The sequence below is a fragment of the Salmo trutta genome, chromosome 9 (assembly GCF_901001165.1).
Source record: "Salmo trutta chromosome 9, fSalTru1.1, whole genome shotgun sequence".
NCBI lineage: Eukaryota > Metazoa > Chordata > Actinopteri > Salmoniformes > Salmonidae > Salmo > Salmo trutta.
The window spans coordinates 23,053,570-23,067,444 of record NC_042965.1 but is presented as its reverse complement, the minus strand read 5'-3'; the positions used below and the strand labels follow the sequence as shown (position 1 = coordinate 23,067,444).

Genomic DNA, 13,875 nt, shown 5'->3' with positions numbered 1-13,875 from the left:
ATAATAAACTCAGCAAAAAAAGAAACGTCCCTTTTTCAGGACCCTGTCTTTCAAAGATAATTCGTAAAAATCCAAGTAACTTCACAGATCTTCATTGTAAAGGGTTTAAACACTGTTTCCCATGTTTGTTCAATGAACCATAAACAATGAATGAACTTACACCTGTGGAACGGTCGTTAAGACACTAACAGCTTACAGACGGTAGGCAATTAAGGTCACAGTTATGAAAACTTAGGACACTAAAGAGGCCTTTCTACTGACTCTTCTACTGACTCTTAGGACACCAAAAGAAAGATGCCCAGGGTCCCTGCTCATCTGTGTGAATGTGCCTTAGGCATGCTGCAAGGAGGCATGAGGACTGCAGATGTAGCCAGGGCAATAAATTGCAATGCCCGTACTGTGAGACGCCTAAGACAGCGCTATAGGGAGACGGGACGGACAGCTGATCGTCCTCGCAGTGGCAGACCACGTGTAACAACACCTGCACAGGATCGGTACATCCGAACATCACACCTGTGGGGCAGTTACAGGATGGCAACAACTGCCCGAGTTACACCAGGAATGCACAATCCCTCCATCAGTGCTCAGACTGTCAGCAATGGGCTGAGAGAGGCTGGACTGAGGGCTTGTAGGCCTGTTGTAAGGCAGGTCCTCACCAGACATCACCGGCAACAACGTCGCCTATGGGCACAAACCCACTGTTGATAGACCAGACAGGACTGGCAAAAAGTGCTCTTCACTGACGAGTCGCGGTTTTGTCTCACCAGGGGTGATGGTCGGATTCGCATTTTTTTATCGTTGAAGGAATGAGCGTTACACTGAGGCCTGTACTCTGGAGCGGGATTGATTTGGACGTGGAGGGTCTATCATGGTCTGGGGCGGTGTGTTACAGCATCATCGGACTGAACTTGTCATTGCAGGCAATCTCAACGCTGTGCGTTACAGGGAAGACATCCTCTTCCCTCATGTGGTACTCTTCCTGCAGGCTCATTCTGGCATGACAATGCCACCAGCCATACTGCTCGTTCTGTGTGTGATTTCCTGCAAGACAGGAATGTCAGTGTTCTGCCATGACCAGCGAAGAGCCCGGATCTCAATCCCATTGAGCACGTCTGGGACCTGTTGGATCGGAGGGTGAGGGCAAGGGCCGTCCCCCCCAGAAATGTCCAGGAACTTGCAGGTGCCTTGGTGGAAGAGTGGGGTAACATCTCACAGCAAGAACTGGCAAATCTGGTGCAGTCCATGAGGAGGAGATGCACTGCAGTACTTAATGCAGCTGGTGGCCACACCAGATACTGACTGTTGATTTTGACCTGGTTTCTAACAACATTAAGTATGTTTTCAAAATGCATACTCCCTCCAGTGGTGTGAGGCGCTAAGGCCTCCCTACCGTTGCCTGTGCACTTGGATGGTGAATGGGAAGCGTGCTTCAATTACCAGTTGAGAAATAAAAATACTAGCTATTTTTACTCGTGGCCACCAACTTTTTTTTATCATACCATTACATTTAGAATTGTTGCGCAATGATTGGACTAGTAAAAAAGCACGTTTCACTCCAGCAGTAACGAATGAGCTGTTTGAGGCGCTGTAGCAGCAGCTCTCACGCTGTCTGACATTTTCCACTCAAACTAGGCTCTGTATCTGTACGCTGTGCGGGTATGTTAAATAAGATGCACAATGGCCAACAAAAATACACACGCTGAAATTAATTCCACTAAATTAGGCAAAATTACCTTTGCACCGATAAGCATGACCGGTCAAATGTATTTATATCAATGAAGGGCTAAAAAGCAGTATTTTTCAATAGATTTGTATTTATTCTCACTGACAGTTTGCCTTCGCCAAATTTGAGAATTTATCTGCTTTTTTATATAGAATTTTAGCCAGAAGCCGGTTCTTTCTGGCTGACTGAATCCCTCTCTCTCTCACACACACACACACACACCCTACTTAACTCTTAAACATGCAAGAGGGGGGGGGGTATTATAATGGTCTTTGCCCACGCTGCTCAATCTGTATTCCAGGAGCCCTATACTGCCTCTGCTACTGCTTTCGCCACTGCTGCCACTGAGTCCTGCTGACTGCAGATTTTACCATATATGGCCATTCACTGCACCCCGCCTGACAGCCTTACAGGACCATTTCCTCCCTGCCTCGTCATTGGCTGCCAGCACTGCCAGTTCCCGGTGATTCCAGGGATAGGCTGGAGATGAGAGGCCTGGAGGAGAGGGAGATTTTTTTGATGTCAAGTGTTGTCTGTATCAGCCAGATCCTCTCTGGATCTCATTGCCATGTTCTGTTTGTTATTAGTGCCATTGGTTTTCTAATTAAAGATTAGGACTGCTTGCTTGGTGCAGTTTTTCATTGTATATAATTTCCATATTTTTTTTCTGAAAGGCAAGGAAATGTATGGAACATTGTGAATGAACTAAGTAGGATTTCTCCTCACTAGTAGTAGTGTTTTGCTGGTTGAGTGACAGTCATGTCCCTCTAAACCTTTTGTTAATGGGGTTTGTAAGACATGCTGGGCCCAGGATTCATTCCTCTTTTGATCTCCAAAACAATTTCCCTAGGCAATAGTTTCCCCCTCTGTGTACCTGAAGACTTTCCTAACCTGACTGGACCTGGGCAGCAAATGTTGGGCTTGGCTCCTGCCCTGTCATCACTCATTTCTGACCACCTGCCCTCTGATCTACTTTCATTCACGTGTTAAAGCTGGAGCATATCTCCAGCTATGTACAGTCAGAGTAGAGCGCCTCACGGTGGTGTCCAGTTTGCCTGTACTGTACCGCTCCTCTCATTGTGCTGCATTTCTCATGGAGACCAGCCCAGGGTCTGACTGGTCTGCAGCCTCAGCTGTGCTCTCAAGGCCGTACACTCACAAAGGGAAGCGGAAAGGTGGACATTTCCATGGTGCGCAGAGGGGAAGCATGTGCGTACGAGCCCTCCCATAGTGTATCACATGTTTTGCTGTAAGGATGTGCTTGTGCGTGACGCCTCTCTTGGGTTTTACGGATTCAGTGTTAACTTTGCCGTCGTCCGTTTTTGTTTTGTTATATCTTATGAGGTTCAGACACAATTTTGTGTAGCTTCACTTATTGCTATCCAACAGGTCTGCTTGCTTGACATTCTCTCGTAGGATATCATACAGCACATAGCCTTGTCAAGGTCCTTAGATGTTCTGGTCATTTACAGAATACAGTAGTATCATATTTAACAATCCAATGAAAAATGTATGTTGGGGACGGAGTCTGCTTACATTTGGATGGCTTTATTCAATTCAGGCTTTAGCCTATGTATTTGATGGGTTGCCTCAATTGCGTATGATTTTGACTGCTATTCAGCCTTTCTATTCAAGTCAGTTGTTTGCTCAACAGGCTGTCACATGTCTCAACTCCCACTTCCTTGTCTACATGAAACGCACTCCTACCCAGTCTCCTGTCTCTCCCACTGGACTGTTCGCCGTGGAGATTATGACCAGTGGTCTGGTCTGCTATTCCTTGCTTCTTTGCTGGTTTGGTCTGTGATGTCACTCAAGGCAGGCATGTAAAGGGGCTGTGCCAAGTAGCTAACAGTCTTCACTGTGTTTATACTTGTCGCTGGTCCTTGTACTCTGCCTGATCTTTAGCTTAGAGCACTGTTCTCTGTACTTACAAGCATCATTTATCAGCGCCTATTCTCTTATCTTCAGCTTTAGCAATTGCTCACCTGGCACCACCTTCTCCGGAATGGTTCCAGTTCAATACAGTTCTGTGGTTACTGAATTACATGGGGGTAAATATTATGACACTAAGAATCAAGGCTGGCTGTATCTTTTGGCTACGTTTACACAGGCTTTCAATTCCAATCTTTTTCATACTAATATTTTTTTTTTACCAATCACATCAGATCTTTTCACATCACATATTTTCCCGAGCTGATCTTAATGGTCAGAAGTCAAAATAGTGAAGATACATATTTTTTTAAATCAGAATTGGGCTGCCTGTGTAAACGCAGCGATGCATACCTGCCTCAGGCTGCGTCTCAGGGAGGAACGAGTCAGTCAGAGCAGAGGCAGGTTGCCACAGGCCAGTCCTCCCTACTCTTCACTATCTCTGAGAATCTATCTTAGTTACCTGTGTTCACCTGAATCAAGGAAGTTGGACTCCAGATAAGAATGTCTGCTAAATGACTAAAATGGTTATGCGTTGAGAAGTTGTGGTGTAAAAGAGTGTGTACTGTCTGTACTCCTCATAAACAGCAGCATGGTGGTGCCGTGCCTGCCTTGGAAATGTTTCAACAGTTTGGCTAGGATCTGTTTATGGAATTGTGGAATTCCATATTGTGTATAGCAAAGACAAACACAATGAACACCTCAGTGGTGCGTTTAACACCCCGCTCCCTCTCTCTCATTAGTCACAGCCCTATCAGAGCTGCCTGGGGTGTGGAATGACTGGAACGACAGGCTCTCAGTCCCGCTGGACGGCATGTCAGCTTCCCTGTAGCTGTGTGTAAACAGGCCTACAGCAGCCCTGTGAGCTGTGTGTAAACAGGCCTACAGCAGCCCTGTGAGCTGTGTGTAAACAGGCCTACAGCAGCCCCTCACTGCTGCTGGGCTCTATCCCCTCTTCACAAGTCTACCATGTTGGTCTGTACTGTACTCCTTCTAGTTTTTTGGGTGAAGAATAACAAAGCATATCAATTGAACTGGTGTGTGTGTGTGTGTGTGTGTGTGTGTGTGTGTGTGTGTGTGTGTGTGTGTGTGTAACAGTTTCCATGTGAAATGTGAGTCTCCTGTAGAGTGCCGAGGTCCTCCCTAGACCCTGTGCACATGTTCCTAGTCTGCGAGTGCGTACCAAATGTAACCCTGTCCCCTATATAACGCCATCCTAGTGAAAAGAAGTACACTATATAGGGATTAGGATGCCATTTGGGGCACTGTCTCTAATCTGTCTGGGGTCTGTGAACCAGGCAGCAGTTAGAGGACATGACACTGTTGATGTCAGTGGGAAATACCACTGAGGCAGGCAGGCAGCAAATACCACTGAGGCAGGCAGGCAGGCAGGCAGCAAATACCACTGAGGCAGGCAGGCAGGCAGCAAATGCCACTGAGGCAGGCAGGCAGGCAGCAAATGCCACTGAGGCAGGCAGGCAGGCAGCAAATGCCACTGAGGCAGGCAGGCAGGCAGCAAATGCCACTGAGGCAGGCAGGCAGGCAGCAAATGCCACTGAGGGAGGCAGGCAGCAAATGCCACTGAGGCAGGCAGCAAATGCCACTGAGTGAACAAAACATTAGGAACGCCTTCCTAATATTGAGTTGCACCCCCTTTTCCCCTCAGAACAGCCTCCATTCGTCAGGGCATGGACTCAACAAGGTATCGGAAGCGTTCCACAGGGATGCTGGCCCATGTTGACTCCAATGCTTCCCACAGTTGTCAAGTTGGCTGAATGTCCTTTGGTTGATAGATCATTGTTGTTAAACATGAGAAACTGTTTCACTGGCACCTACTACCAAACCCCGTTCAAAGGCACTTAAATATTTTGTCTTACCCATTCACCCTCTGAATGGCACACATACACAATCCATGTGTCAATTGTCTCGAGGCCTTCTTTTAACCTGTCTGTGGATTTAACAGGTGACATCAATAAGGGATCATAGCTTTCACCTGGTCAGTCTGTCATGGAAAGAGCCTACAGTTTTGTACGCTCAGTGTATTGGCCTATGTACTACACACACAGATCCTAGTCTGCCATCTGCACACCTTTTGTTGTCCCTGTGAAGAAAAAAGTCTACTGAGAACCTGCAGCTCAACATGTCACAATCACATGAATCCAGGGAAACCACACTTCTGCTGACATTAACGACATTATACAACCAACCACCCAGCATGATGAAAAACAAAGGCGTGTCGAAACTGACTGTACAAATCACCGTGCATCATAAATAACTACTCAATATCAGTCAGTCACAATTTCCCCATGATACATCAGTTTGATGCTCTGGAACACAGCCACTAGCTGGCTGTATGTTGTTGATCTGAGCAAGGCCGAAGCAGCTAAGAGGAAATGCTAGTACTGAGCAGTATCCTGTACTATTACAGGCTTAACCTACATCCCTCTGTCACACCTGGTCCTCTGCTGATATAGCCTAGCTAGCCTACACCCCCTCTACACTGAATTGTCTTTCCTGCTGCACATCCTGCTGCTAACAGGCCACTGCTGCAATATGGGCTGCTGTTTGTAGCCACGTCAACCTTTCTCTCATTCCAGAAACTGCTCACCTCCCTCTCTGGCTATGTATTCAGAGGAGCCTATCCTTCCCTCCCAGGCCCAGAACAGCTGCTGATTATTCTGTTAGATTTCTGGGAGTGTTCTCTGGACAGGGCGAGGCATGGTCATGTGATTTTTAGATTCATATACACACACAGGTATAGTACACTCAGACTTTGATCACTGATGTTTGTGTCATGGCCCGACTCTGCTGTAGGGGGGGCTGTGATGGTGTCCTGGGCAGTGTGTTGGGGTGTGAACCAATTGACTGTCTTCTATGACCACTATCCCCATGGCCATGTCTGGCACTCCCAAAATGAAAGAGATTAATTTTAGTTTGTGTTGAACTACTGTGACTCACTGACCACTATTGTAATCAGGTTTTAACCTAACACTGTGTGTGGTGTATTGTGACATGTGAACAGCAGAGTTGAACTGGCCAGTCCTTGTTTGGCCCAGTGCCACAGCAGGCAGGGAAGTAATAGAGAAATATGAAGGCGACTTCAGACAACATACTGACTCATATCCTGGTCTGAAATGGCTGTCTGGGTCCTAGTGGCCAGTCCACTACCTGCTGTTACACAAGCATTTAGACATGGGGCCTAGACCGCCCACTCAGGTTCGTCGTGTGTTACCTCCCTCTGTCCACATACGCCTCGATTACATGTCCATGAGGACAGAGCTTCTTTATACCTGAATATGTTTGTTCTGTCGGACTTCACGCTCTCAGGTTATCTGAATGGTCATTCTAAGCATTTCTCTTGAGTTTTGAAGTCAACACTAAAGGCTGATGTGCCTAATGCTTACAGGCCCTGTTATTATGTATTCTAATGTCTACAGTAGAGACCTGGAAAAGCTCTTCTCTCCCTGTGTCTGAATATGCAGCACTTAAATTTAGCCCCTCTGAAACCATTGTTGTCATGGTGCCCAGCTTGAATGGCTGTGGGCATTGAGTGATTTTCATGAGGCAGACCATTATGCTTTAAATATGGCTGCAGCCAGCAGGGCTCTCTGTCTCGGTGACATCATCTGTTGGGCTTTGTGGTGGTCTGGTTGGACAATCAACTGACGGGAGCATGGAAAAGGGTGCATCAGTCTCCCGAATCCAACCCTAACCCCCCTCAGCATCTTCAGACCTCAGAGAGCAGACTTCACACTGTGGAGAGCACCTGATCCTCCACTCACGATAGGCCAGAGGTCAAGATAGTACCTGCCTTCAGACCAGACTGATGTCGTCATGAAGTCAGCTGATGGGGTGGGAAAGCCTTCCCTTTGTCTGGCTCCTTTGTTTTGTGTGTGTGATGGCTGGGGAAGTGATTTCTGGCCTGTGTGTTGTATAAGGGTATTATATAAGAGGCTCAGATTGGAGGTTAGCTCAGGGGTTTTACTTTACAGAGCAAAAAATTAGCTTCTGCTGGTGTGCGTCTGATGTCATCACCACCAACACGCCTTCATTTACATATTCAACAAGGGTAACCTGTAATCTAAATGAGTCCTAGGATATAGCGATGCAGCAGAATTGCAAACAGAAATCGTTTTTAGAGGCTATGACAGTGCTAGGCTGGTGAGTCTCTCTGCGTTTGTCTCTGTTCCCCTCTATGCTCTTAATGCGTTAATGGACTGTGTAATTTGGTTGAAAACCCAGATTTAAATACAGGTAGTCTAAATGTGTCTGGTTAATGTTTGACTGAGCTCCTCCTCCTTGGCCTGTTGCCCTCTGCTCACAGGAAACATCTCAATTGCATACTCCATGTTTTATACATGGTCTCTGGTTGGTCGGCCTGACCCTGTGATTTCATGGTTTAAACTCGGGTCAAGTTGTTCCCTCAGATCACCAGGCGTCATAGACATCCGTGACTGATCTCATGTCTGTATCTGCTTGTTTCTCCACAGTCAGGCCGCATTGACAAGGCCTACCCCACAGTGTGTGGTCACACGGGCCCTGTGCTGGACATCGACTGGTGCCCCCACAATGACCAGGTCATCGCCAGCGGCTCGGAGGACTGCACAGTTATGGTAAGGTTACAACCACCCCTCTCTCTCCCTGACACACGCCTCAGCAGAGACTGTACCTCTCAGTGGAGCCGTACAGCAATGTTTGTTCATACTTAACCTGTCAATCTACACACACCCTCTCACCAATGCCAACCGACAGGAGATGACACGTTTTGGTTGTGAAAGGCCAGACACTGATAGCGTAGGGAAGGGTACTGATTCAGATAGTGATAGGGTAGCTAAGCATGGGTGCAGGCAGGGCTCGCCCTCTAGTCTGGATTAGATTAGACGCAGAGAGAGATGTTGTATAGGAATCAGCTCTGGGGAATGATTTAGCCTTTTTATATGGCTGAGGTCACTAACTTGTTTGAGGCTGGTGCTGTACTTTTCTCCATATGTCCTTATTTGGGCTGTGAACGGCAGTGATCAGTTTGCGCAGTGTACTTCGGTATGCTTCTACCACTTCCCCACCTGTAGGCGTGGACTTCCCCATGCAACTCTCTGAACACCAGAAGACCTGTCTGTGAAATGGATGCAGTATTCCGAGTGCATTTACAGAAGTTGAACCGCCAAAGGTTCCTCTCTCTTCAGAATATTTTAATATTGCTGCTAGAAATACACACTGAATGGGTTCCCTAAAAGTAATGTTGACTTTAGATTACGTTTCCTGATGCGCTGCTGTTGCTGTTGAGAGACTGCTGTAACCATAGTGACCTATTGCAGCTGGAGTAGGAGCTCTGATTAGTGAAGTGGTTCAGTAGTAATGCGGTGGTTTGACTACTGAACCACATGCCTTTCATAATGTCAGTCTACTGCTGTCGGAGATCATAGAGATAATGACTTTCAACTTTAGTCTTTAATTCCATAGATCAATGTTCTGATTCTGCAATGTTTACCGTATTTGTATAGTCTACTGGCTGTATTGTCAGTGGGGAGTAAGCTACTCAAGATGTGTGTCAGTATGGTGAGTGACTTTAGATCTCTGCCGCCCCCTTGAGTCTCATGGTTGTGATCTACTAACTTCCTGTCACAGTAATGTCAATCTAGAAGAGTTTTTGACAAGTTAGTTCATGTGAATGTACTGCTTTCTGCGGTGGATTTAGTTTAGTGCTTTACGACACGTAACAGCAGGGGAACTGCAGCCATACTCTCTGACCCTTTAACTCTACCTACATGTATATATTACCTCGACTAACCGGTGCCCCCGCATATTTACTCTGTACCGGTACCCCCCTGTATATATCCTCGCTATTGTTATTTTACTGCTGCTGTTTAATTTTTTGTACTTTTATTTTCTATTTTTTACTTAACACATTTTTCTTACAAGCCCTTAAACCAACAATGCAGTTAAGCATTTCACTGTAAGGTCTACGCCTGTTGCATTTGGTGCATGTGACAAATAAAATGTGATTTAAATTCAGTATGCGACGCTATAATGACCCTAGCTATGCCCTGACCTCTGACCCTTGTCTTTGTCTGCAGGTGTGGCAGATCCCTGAGAACGGACTGGTTACTGGCCTGTCTGAGCCTGTGGTGGCCCTGGAGGGACACTCCAAAAGGGTTGGCATCATCACATGGCACCCCACGGCACGCAACGTCCTGCTCAGTGCCGGTGAGTGATATTCTCTAGTGTTGCATGGTATACCAAAACATCTATACCTTTTCTATACTAGAACATAAAAAATGGTTTGGCACTATCATTTTTGTTACTTTCGCTACTTCTGTCAAATTTCTCACGGATCAAGTCTATCAGCGCCGCTGAAGGTCCCCCTTAGTGCGAGCGCACTGTGCCTGCTCCACTTAGTCTGCACTGGGAGTCTGGGCTACATCAGGTTTGCTCCCACTAATGCTGCACAGAAGTTTACACACTAGAATAATGCGACACAGCATGTAGAAATGTTGAACCTGTTAATTACTGTTCGCAAAACAATGTCTATACAGCTAGAACACTTTACAATGCAATAAGATTCCGTCAGCTTCCTGCTTTGTAGGCTAACTTTCCTTGCTAGCTTACAGCTGAAGCTAACATCAATTCACTACCCGAGTACTTTGCTTATGATAATATGCAAACCATAATGCAAAATATGCTGATTTCAAAGCTGATTGCCACCAAATCTTTATTTATTCACGTAATCGGTCTCTCTCTCATGTCTCTCCCAAAGATGATCTATTGCCTTAGCGAACTGACTGTGTGCGAATAAGGCTCAGATGGACAGCCCCCCTCTTGCCTCGTGAATGATGTCATTAGAGGTTAAAGAGAGAGCGCACACTTTTATAAAACAAGCTACTTCTATGCAAATGTTGTTGATCAGTACAATATCAAATCAAAGTTTATTTGTCACGTGCGCCATATACAACAGGTGTAGAATGCTTATAAGTCCCAAATGGAAGGGAAACGGATGAAATCAGCCAAAACAAGCTCAATTACTCAATGCATGCACACACACTTCTATTGAATATGCGTTCATCTGTATTGCGAATAGGCCTAGACTACATCTACACCCAGTTTATCAATAGAGATTCACCATTCCAATTTTTAAAAATTACATTTGTTATTTAGCAGACTTTCTTATCCAAAGTGACTCACTGCTGAGTGTATACATTTTCGTACTAATAAATAAATGATTTCCGTTATGTACTTGTTTTAACCAACAAAGTCAAATTGATTGTATAATTGATTCATTAATGCGTACGTGGCTGTCTCTGACGTCAAACATTTCCAATGTAATGATGAACTCAGAAGATGCCTAACGATTGAACAGAGCAGTAGTGAAGTTTCTGTCTCGATGCCTTTTTTTGCCGTGGTATTGTGATGGTATCAAAAGTAAAAATTCTGTTATCGTGAAAACACTAGTGTCCTGCTGTACTTGTTATCATTCTAGTTCCGTTCAGCCTGTGTGCCTCTGCTTTTGTGGTTGTATTCTTGGTTGCCATCAGCTCTCTCGCTCTCATCCCCTCCTCGCTCTGAGAAAAGTGGTAATCTGCTGTGAGCTTGTCATTCCCTGTGGCATAATTTTCTCCAAACACTGAGATGTCTGATCAACGCACATCTGTCCTCATTGACACACTGACAATTGCCTTAAAGGGATACTGCAAGATTTTGGCAATTGTGCTGTTTTTCAATTTACCCAGAGTCCAATGAACTTGTGGATGTCATGTCTACATGCGGAAGTAAGAGGTAGTTTCGCAAGCCAGTGCTGACTAGCGTATGCTACTTTACCTGTGGACTTCGTCATTGCTTAATTGCCAGAATCTCGCAGTATCTCTTTGAGAATGACCATGTTCACCGTGTTTTCCCCCTCCATGTCGGAACCAAACCAGAATGAGCTAAGAGTTGTAGATGGTATTATCTTGCCATATCAGTGGTATTGTGTCCATGCTTCTCTTGTGTATTGTGTATTTGTTAAATGTGTGTAATCCTCAGGCTGTGACAACCTGATCATCATCTGGAACGTGGGGACGGGCGAAGCCATGATTCAGCTGGAGGACATGCACCCTGATGTCATCTTCAGTGCCTGCTGGAACCGCAATGGCAGCCTCATCTGTACTGCCTGCAAGGACAAGACCATCCGTGTCATTGACCCCCGCAAGGAGGAGATCGTAGGGGTGAGCACCACTGACAATACTTTTCACTAACAAACCTGCTGTATAGGGTTGTCAAATTCCGGTAACTTTCCCCAAAAAAAATCTAATTTGAAGGGATCTCTGGGGTGAGGATTTAGGATGTACGTACATGTTGATGTTGACCCTCTGTGTCACAGGAGAAGGAGAAGGCCCATGAGGGGGCGCGGCCCATGAGGGCCATCTTCCTGTCGGACGGTAACGTCTTCACCACAGGCTTCAGCCGTATGAGTGAGAGACAGCTAGCCCTGTGGAACCCGGTGGGTCACCCCGTCCTCCTCACCATCACAACTCCTGGCTGAGTCCCAAACGAAACCCTATATTCCCTATATTAAAGATGTTACTGGACTGCTCAGTAACTGACTATGTCAATGTTTCATTTACAGCAAGCCATGGATGAGGCCATCTCAGTGCATGAGATGGACACCAGCAATGGAGTTCTCTTGCCCTTCTATGACCCAGACACCAATGTGGTTTACCTGTGTGGTAAGGTGAGTGGAGTTTTTCCGGAAGATTACATACATACACATCCATTTGCTCTGCTGTGCAAGTGACTTACTTTGATCCATGAAGTTATGCATGTTGAAATGTTATCCATGAAGCCATTACTAAAATATCATACTGTATCATAAACTTTAGTCTATTGCTGCTCATTGAGTCATAAAAAAAAGGAATTCAGACAAACACTAAAAGGCCATCATCTTGTCTCTGGTTTGTAGGGTGACAGCAGCATCCGCTACTTTGAGATCACGGATGAGGCCCCATTTGTCCACTACCTCAGCACCTTCACCACCAAGGAGCCCCAGAGGGGGATGGGATACATGCCCAAGAGAGGTCTGGATGTCAACAAGTGTGAGATCGCCAGGTAGGGCTCGTTGGATAGGGAAATGATCAGCCATTTTAGGACTGCTCTATCATATCTGAATATCATGTTTTGTTGGGCACACCCCTGATTCATTTCAGCGAGGTCTAGTTGAAGGTCTAGTTGAAGTGAAGGTCTAGTTGAAGGTCTAGAACCAAGTGGGGTGGTGCTTGGCTGGGTCTACGATGAGGGTCTATGAGGTGGCCCTAAACGGAAGATGACTTGTGATGTGGCGCTATTACCTGTCCATGTCCACCAGGAGGCAGCACATAACCACATGTTGGAGGAGAGCTCTCTCCTTATAAACTTAACTCAGGCCCTGCCAACCAGAATTGTGTACCATGCAGTTATACAACTCCATGTTTACTGAGGCTTCCTGAGAGTATTGCCAGTGTCCTGGAAGTAGAAGTGCATTGGGCTGGGCTGCAGTGTTGGTAAAAGAATGTTAGACAGTGGGCCTGTTATGTGATGTTGTGAATAATATACTTATTTTTGCTTCTATGTTGGCAGGTTTTATAAACTGCATGAAAGGAAGTGTGAGCCTATCATCATGACTGTGCCCAGAAAGGTGAGCTTCTTCATTCTGATCTAGACAGTCGAAATATGAATGATTTCAACAATCAATGCCACATTTAACTGAAACTGTCTGTTTTGAGGGATAGAATATTATAGGGTGATTTACTGGACACATTAAGAAAGCAAGATCAATGAAGAATCTCCATAGAGAATGCTTTTTCATCCAGGATTGTTTAATCTGTGTCCAGTTAACGGGCCCTATGTGTTTGGTACAGCGTTCTCTAACAGCAGTCTCTGTGCCGCTCTCGCTCTGCAGTCTGACCTGTTCCAGGATGACCTGTACCCAGACACGGCAGGACCAGACTGTGCCATCGAGGCGGAGGATTGGTTCGAGGGGAAGAATGGCGAGCCCATCCTCATATCCCTGAAGAACGGCTACGTCCCTGGCAAGAACCGCGACCTCAAGGTGGTCAAGAAAAACATCCTGGACAACAAGCTGAGCAAGAACACGGAGAAAAGGGGCCCAGCCAACAAGTCTGCCTCTCCCACTCCATCCAGAGTGAGGACGTCTGTCTGTCTGTCTGTCTGTCTGTCTGTCTGTCTGTCTGTCTGTCTGTCTGTCTGTCTCTGTC

At 46.1% G+C, this 13,875-nt stretch overlaps 1 protein-coding gene across 4 annotated transcripts in view; it reads left to right on the top strand.

Moving 5' to 3' along the window:
- LOC115200214 (coronin-1C-A) overlaps positions 1 to 13,875 on the top strand; it is a 64,822-nt gene that overhangs the window by 46,308 nt on the left and 4,639 nt on the right. For all 4 annotated transcript variants that reach the window (XR_003879491.1, XM_029763075.1, XM_029763076.1 and 1 more), the window contains 8 exons: positions 8,143 to 8,265; positions 9,727 to 9,856; positions 11,669 to 11,850; positions 12,006 to 12,125; positions 12,252 to 12,356; positions 12,585 to 12,730; positions 13,238 to 13,295; positions 13,560 to 13,802. Coding sequence is in view for 3 of the 4 variants with exons in the window: in XM_029763075.1 (XP_029618935.1) it covers positions 8,143 to 8,265; positions 9,727 to 9,856; positions 11,669 to 11,850; positions 12,006 to 12,125; positions 12,252 to 12,356; positions 12,585 to 12,730; positions 13,238 to 13,295; positions 13,560 to 13,802 (1,107 nt within the window). In the remaining variant the exon portion in view is untranslated. The remainder of the gene's footprint in view (positions 1 to 8,142; positions 8,266 to 9,726; positions 9,857 to 11,668; positions 11,851 to 12,005; positions 12,126 to 12,251; positions 12,357 to 12,584; positions 12,731 to 13,237; positions 13,296 to 13,559; positions 13,803 to 13,875) is intronic.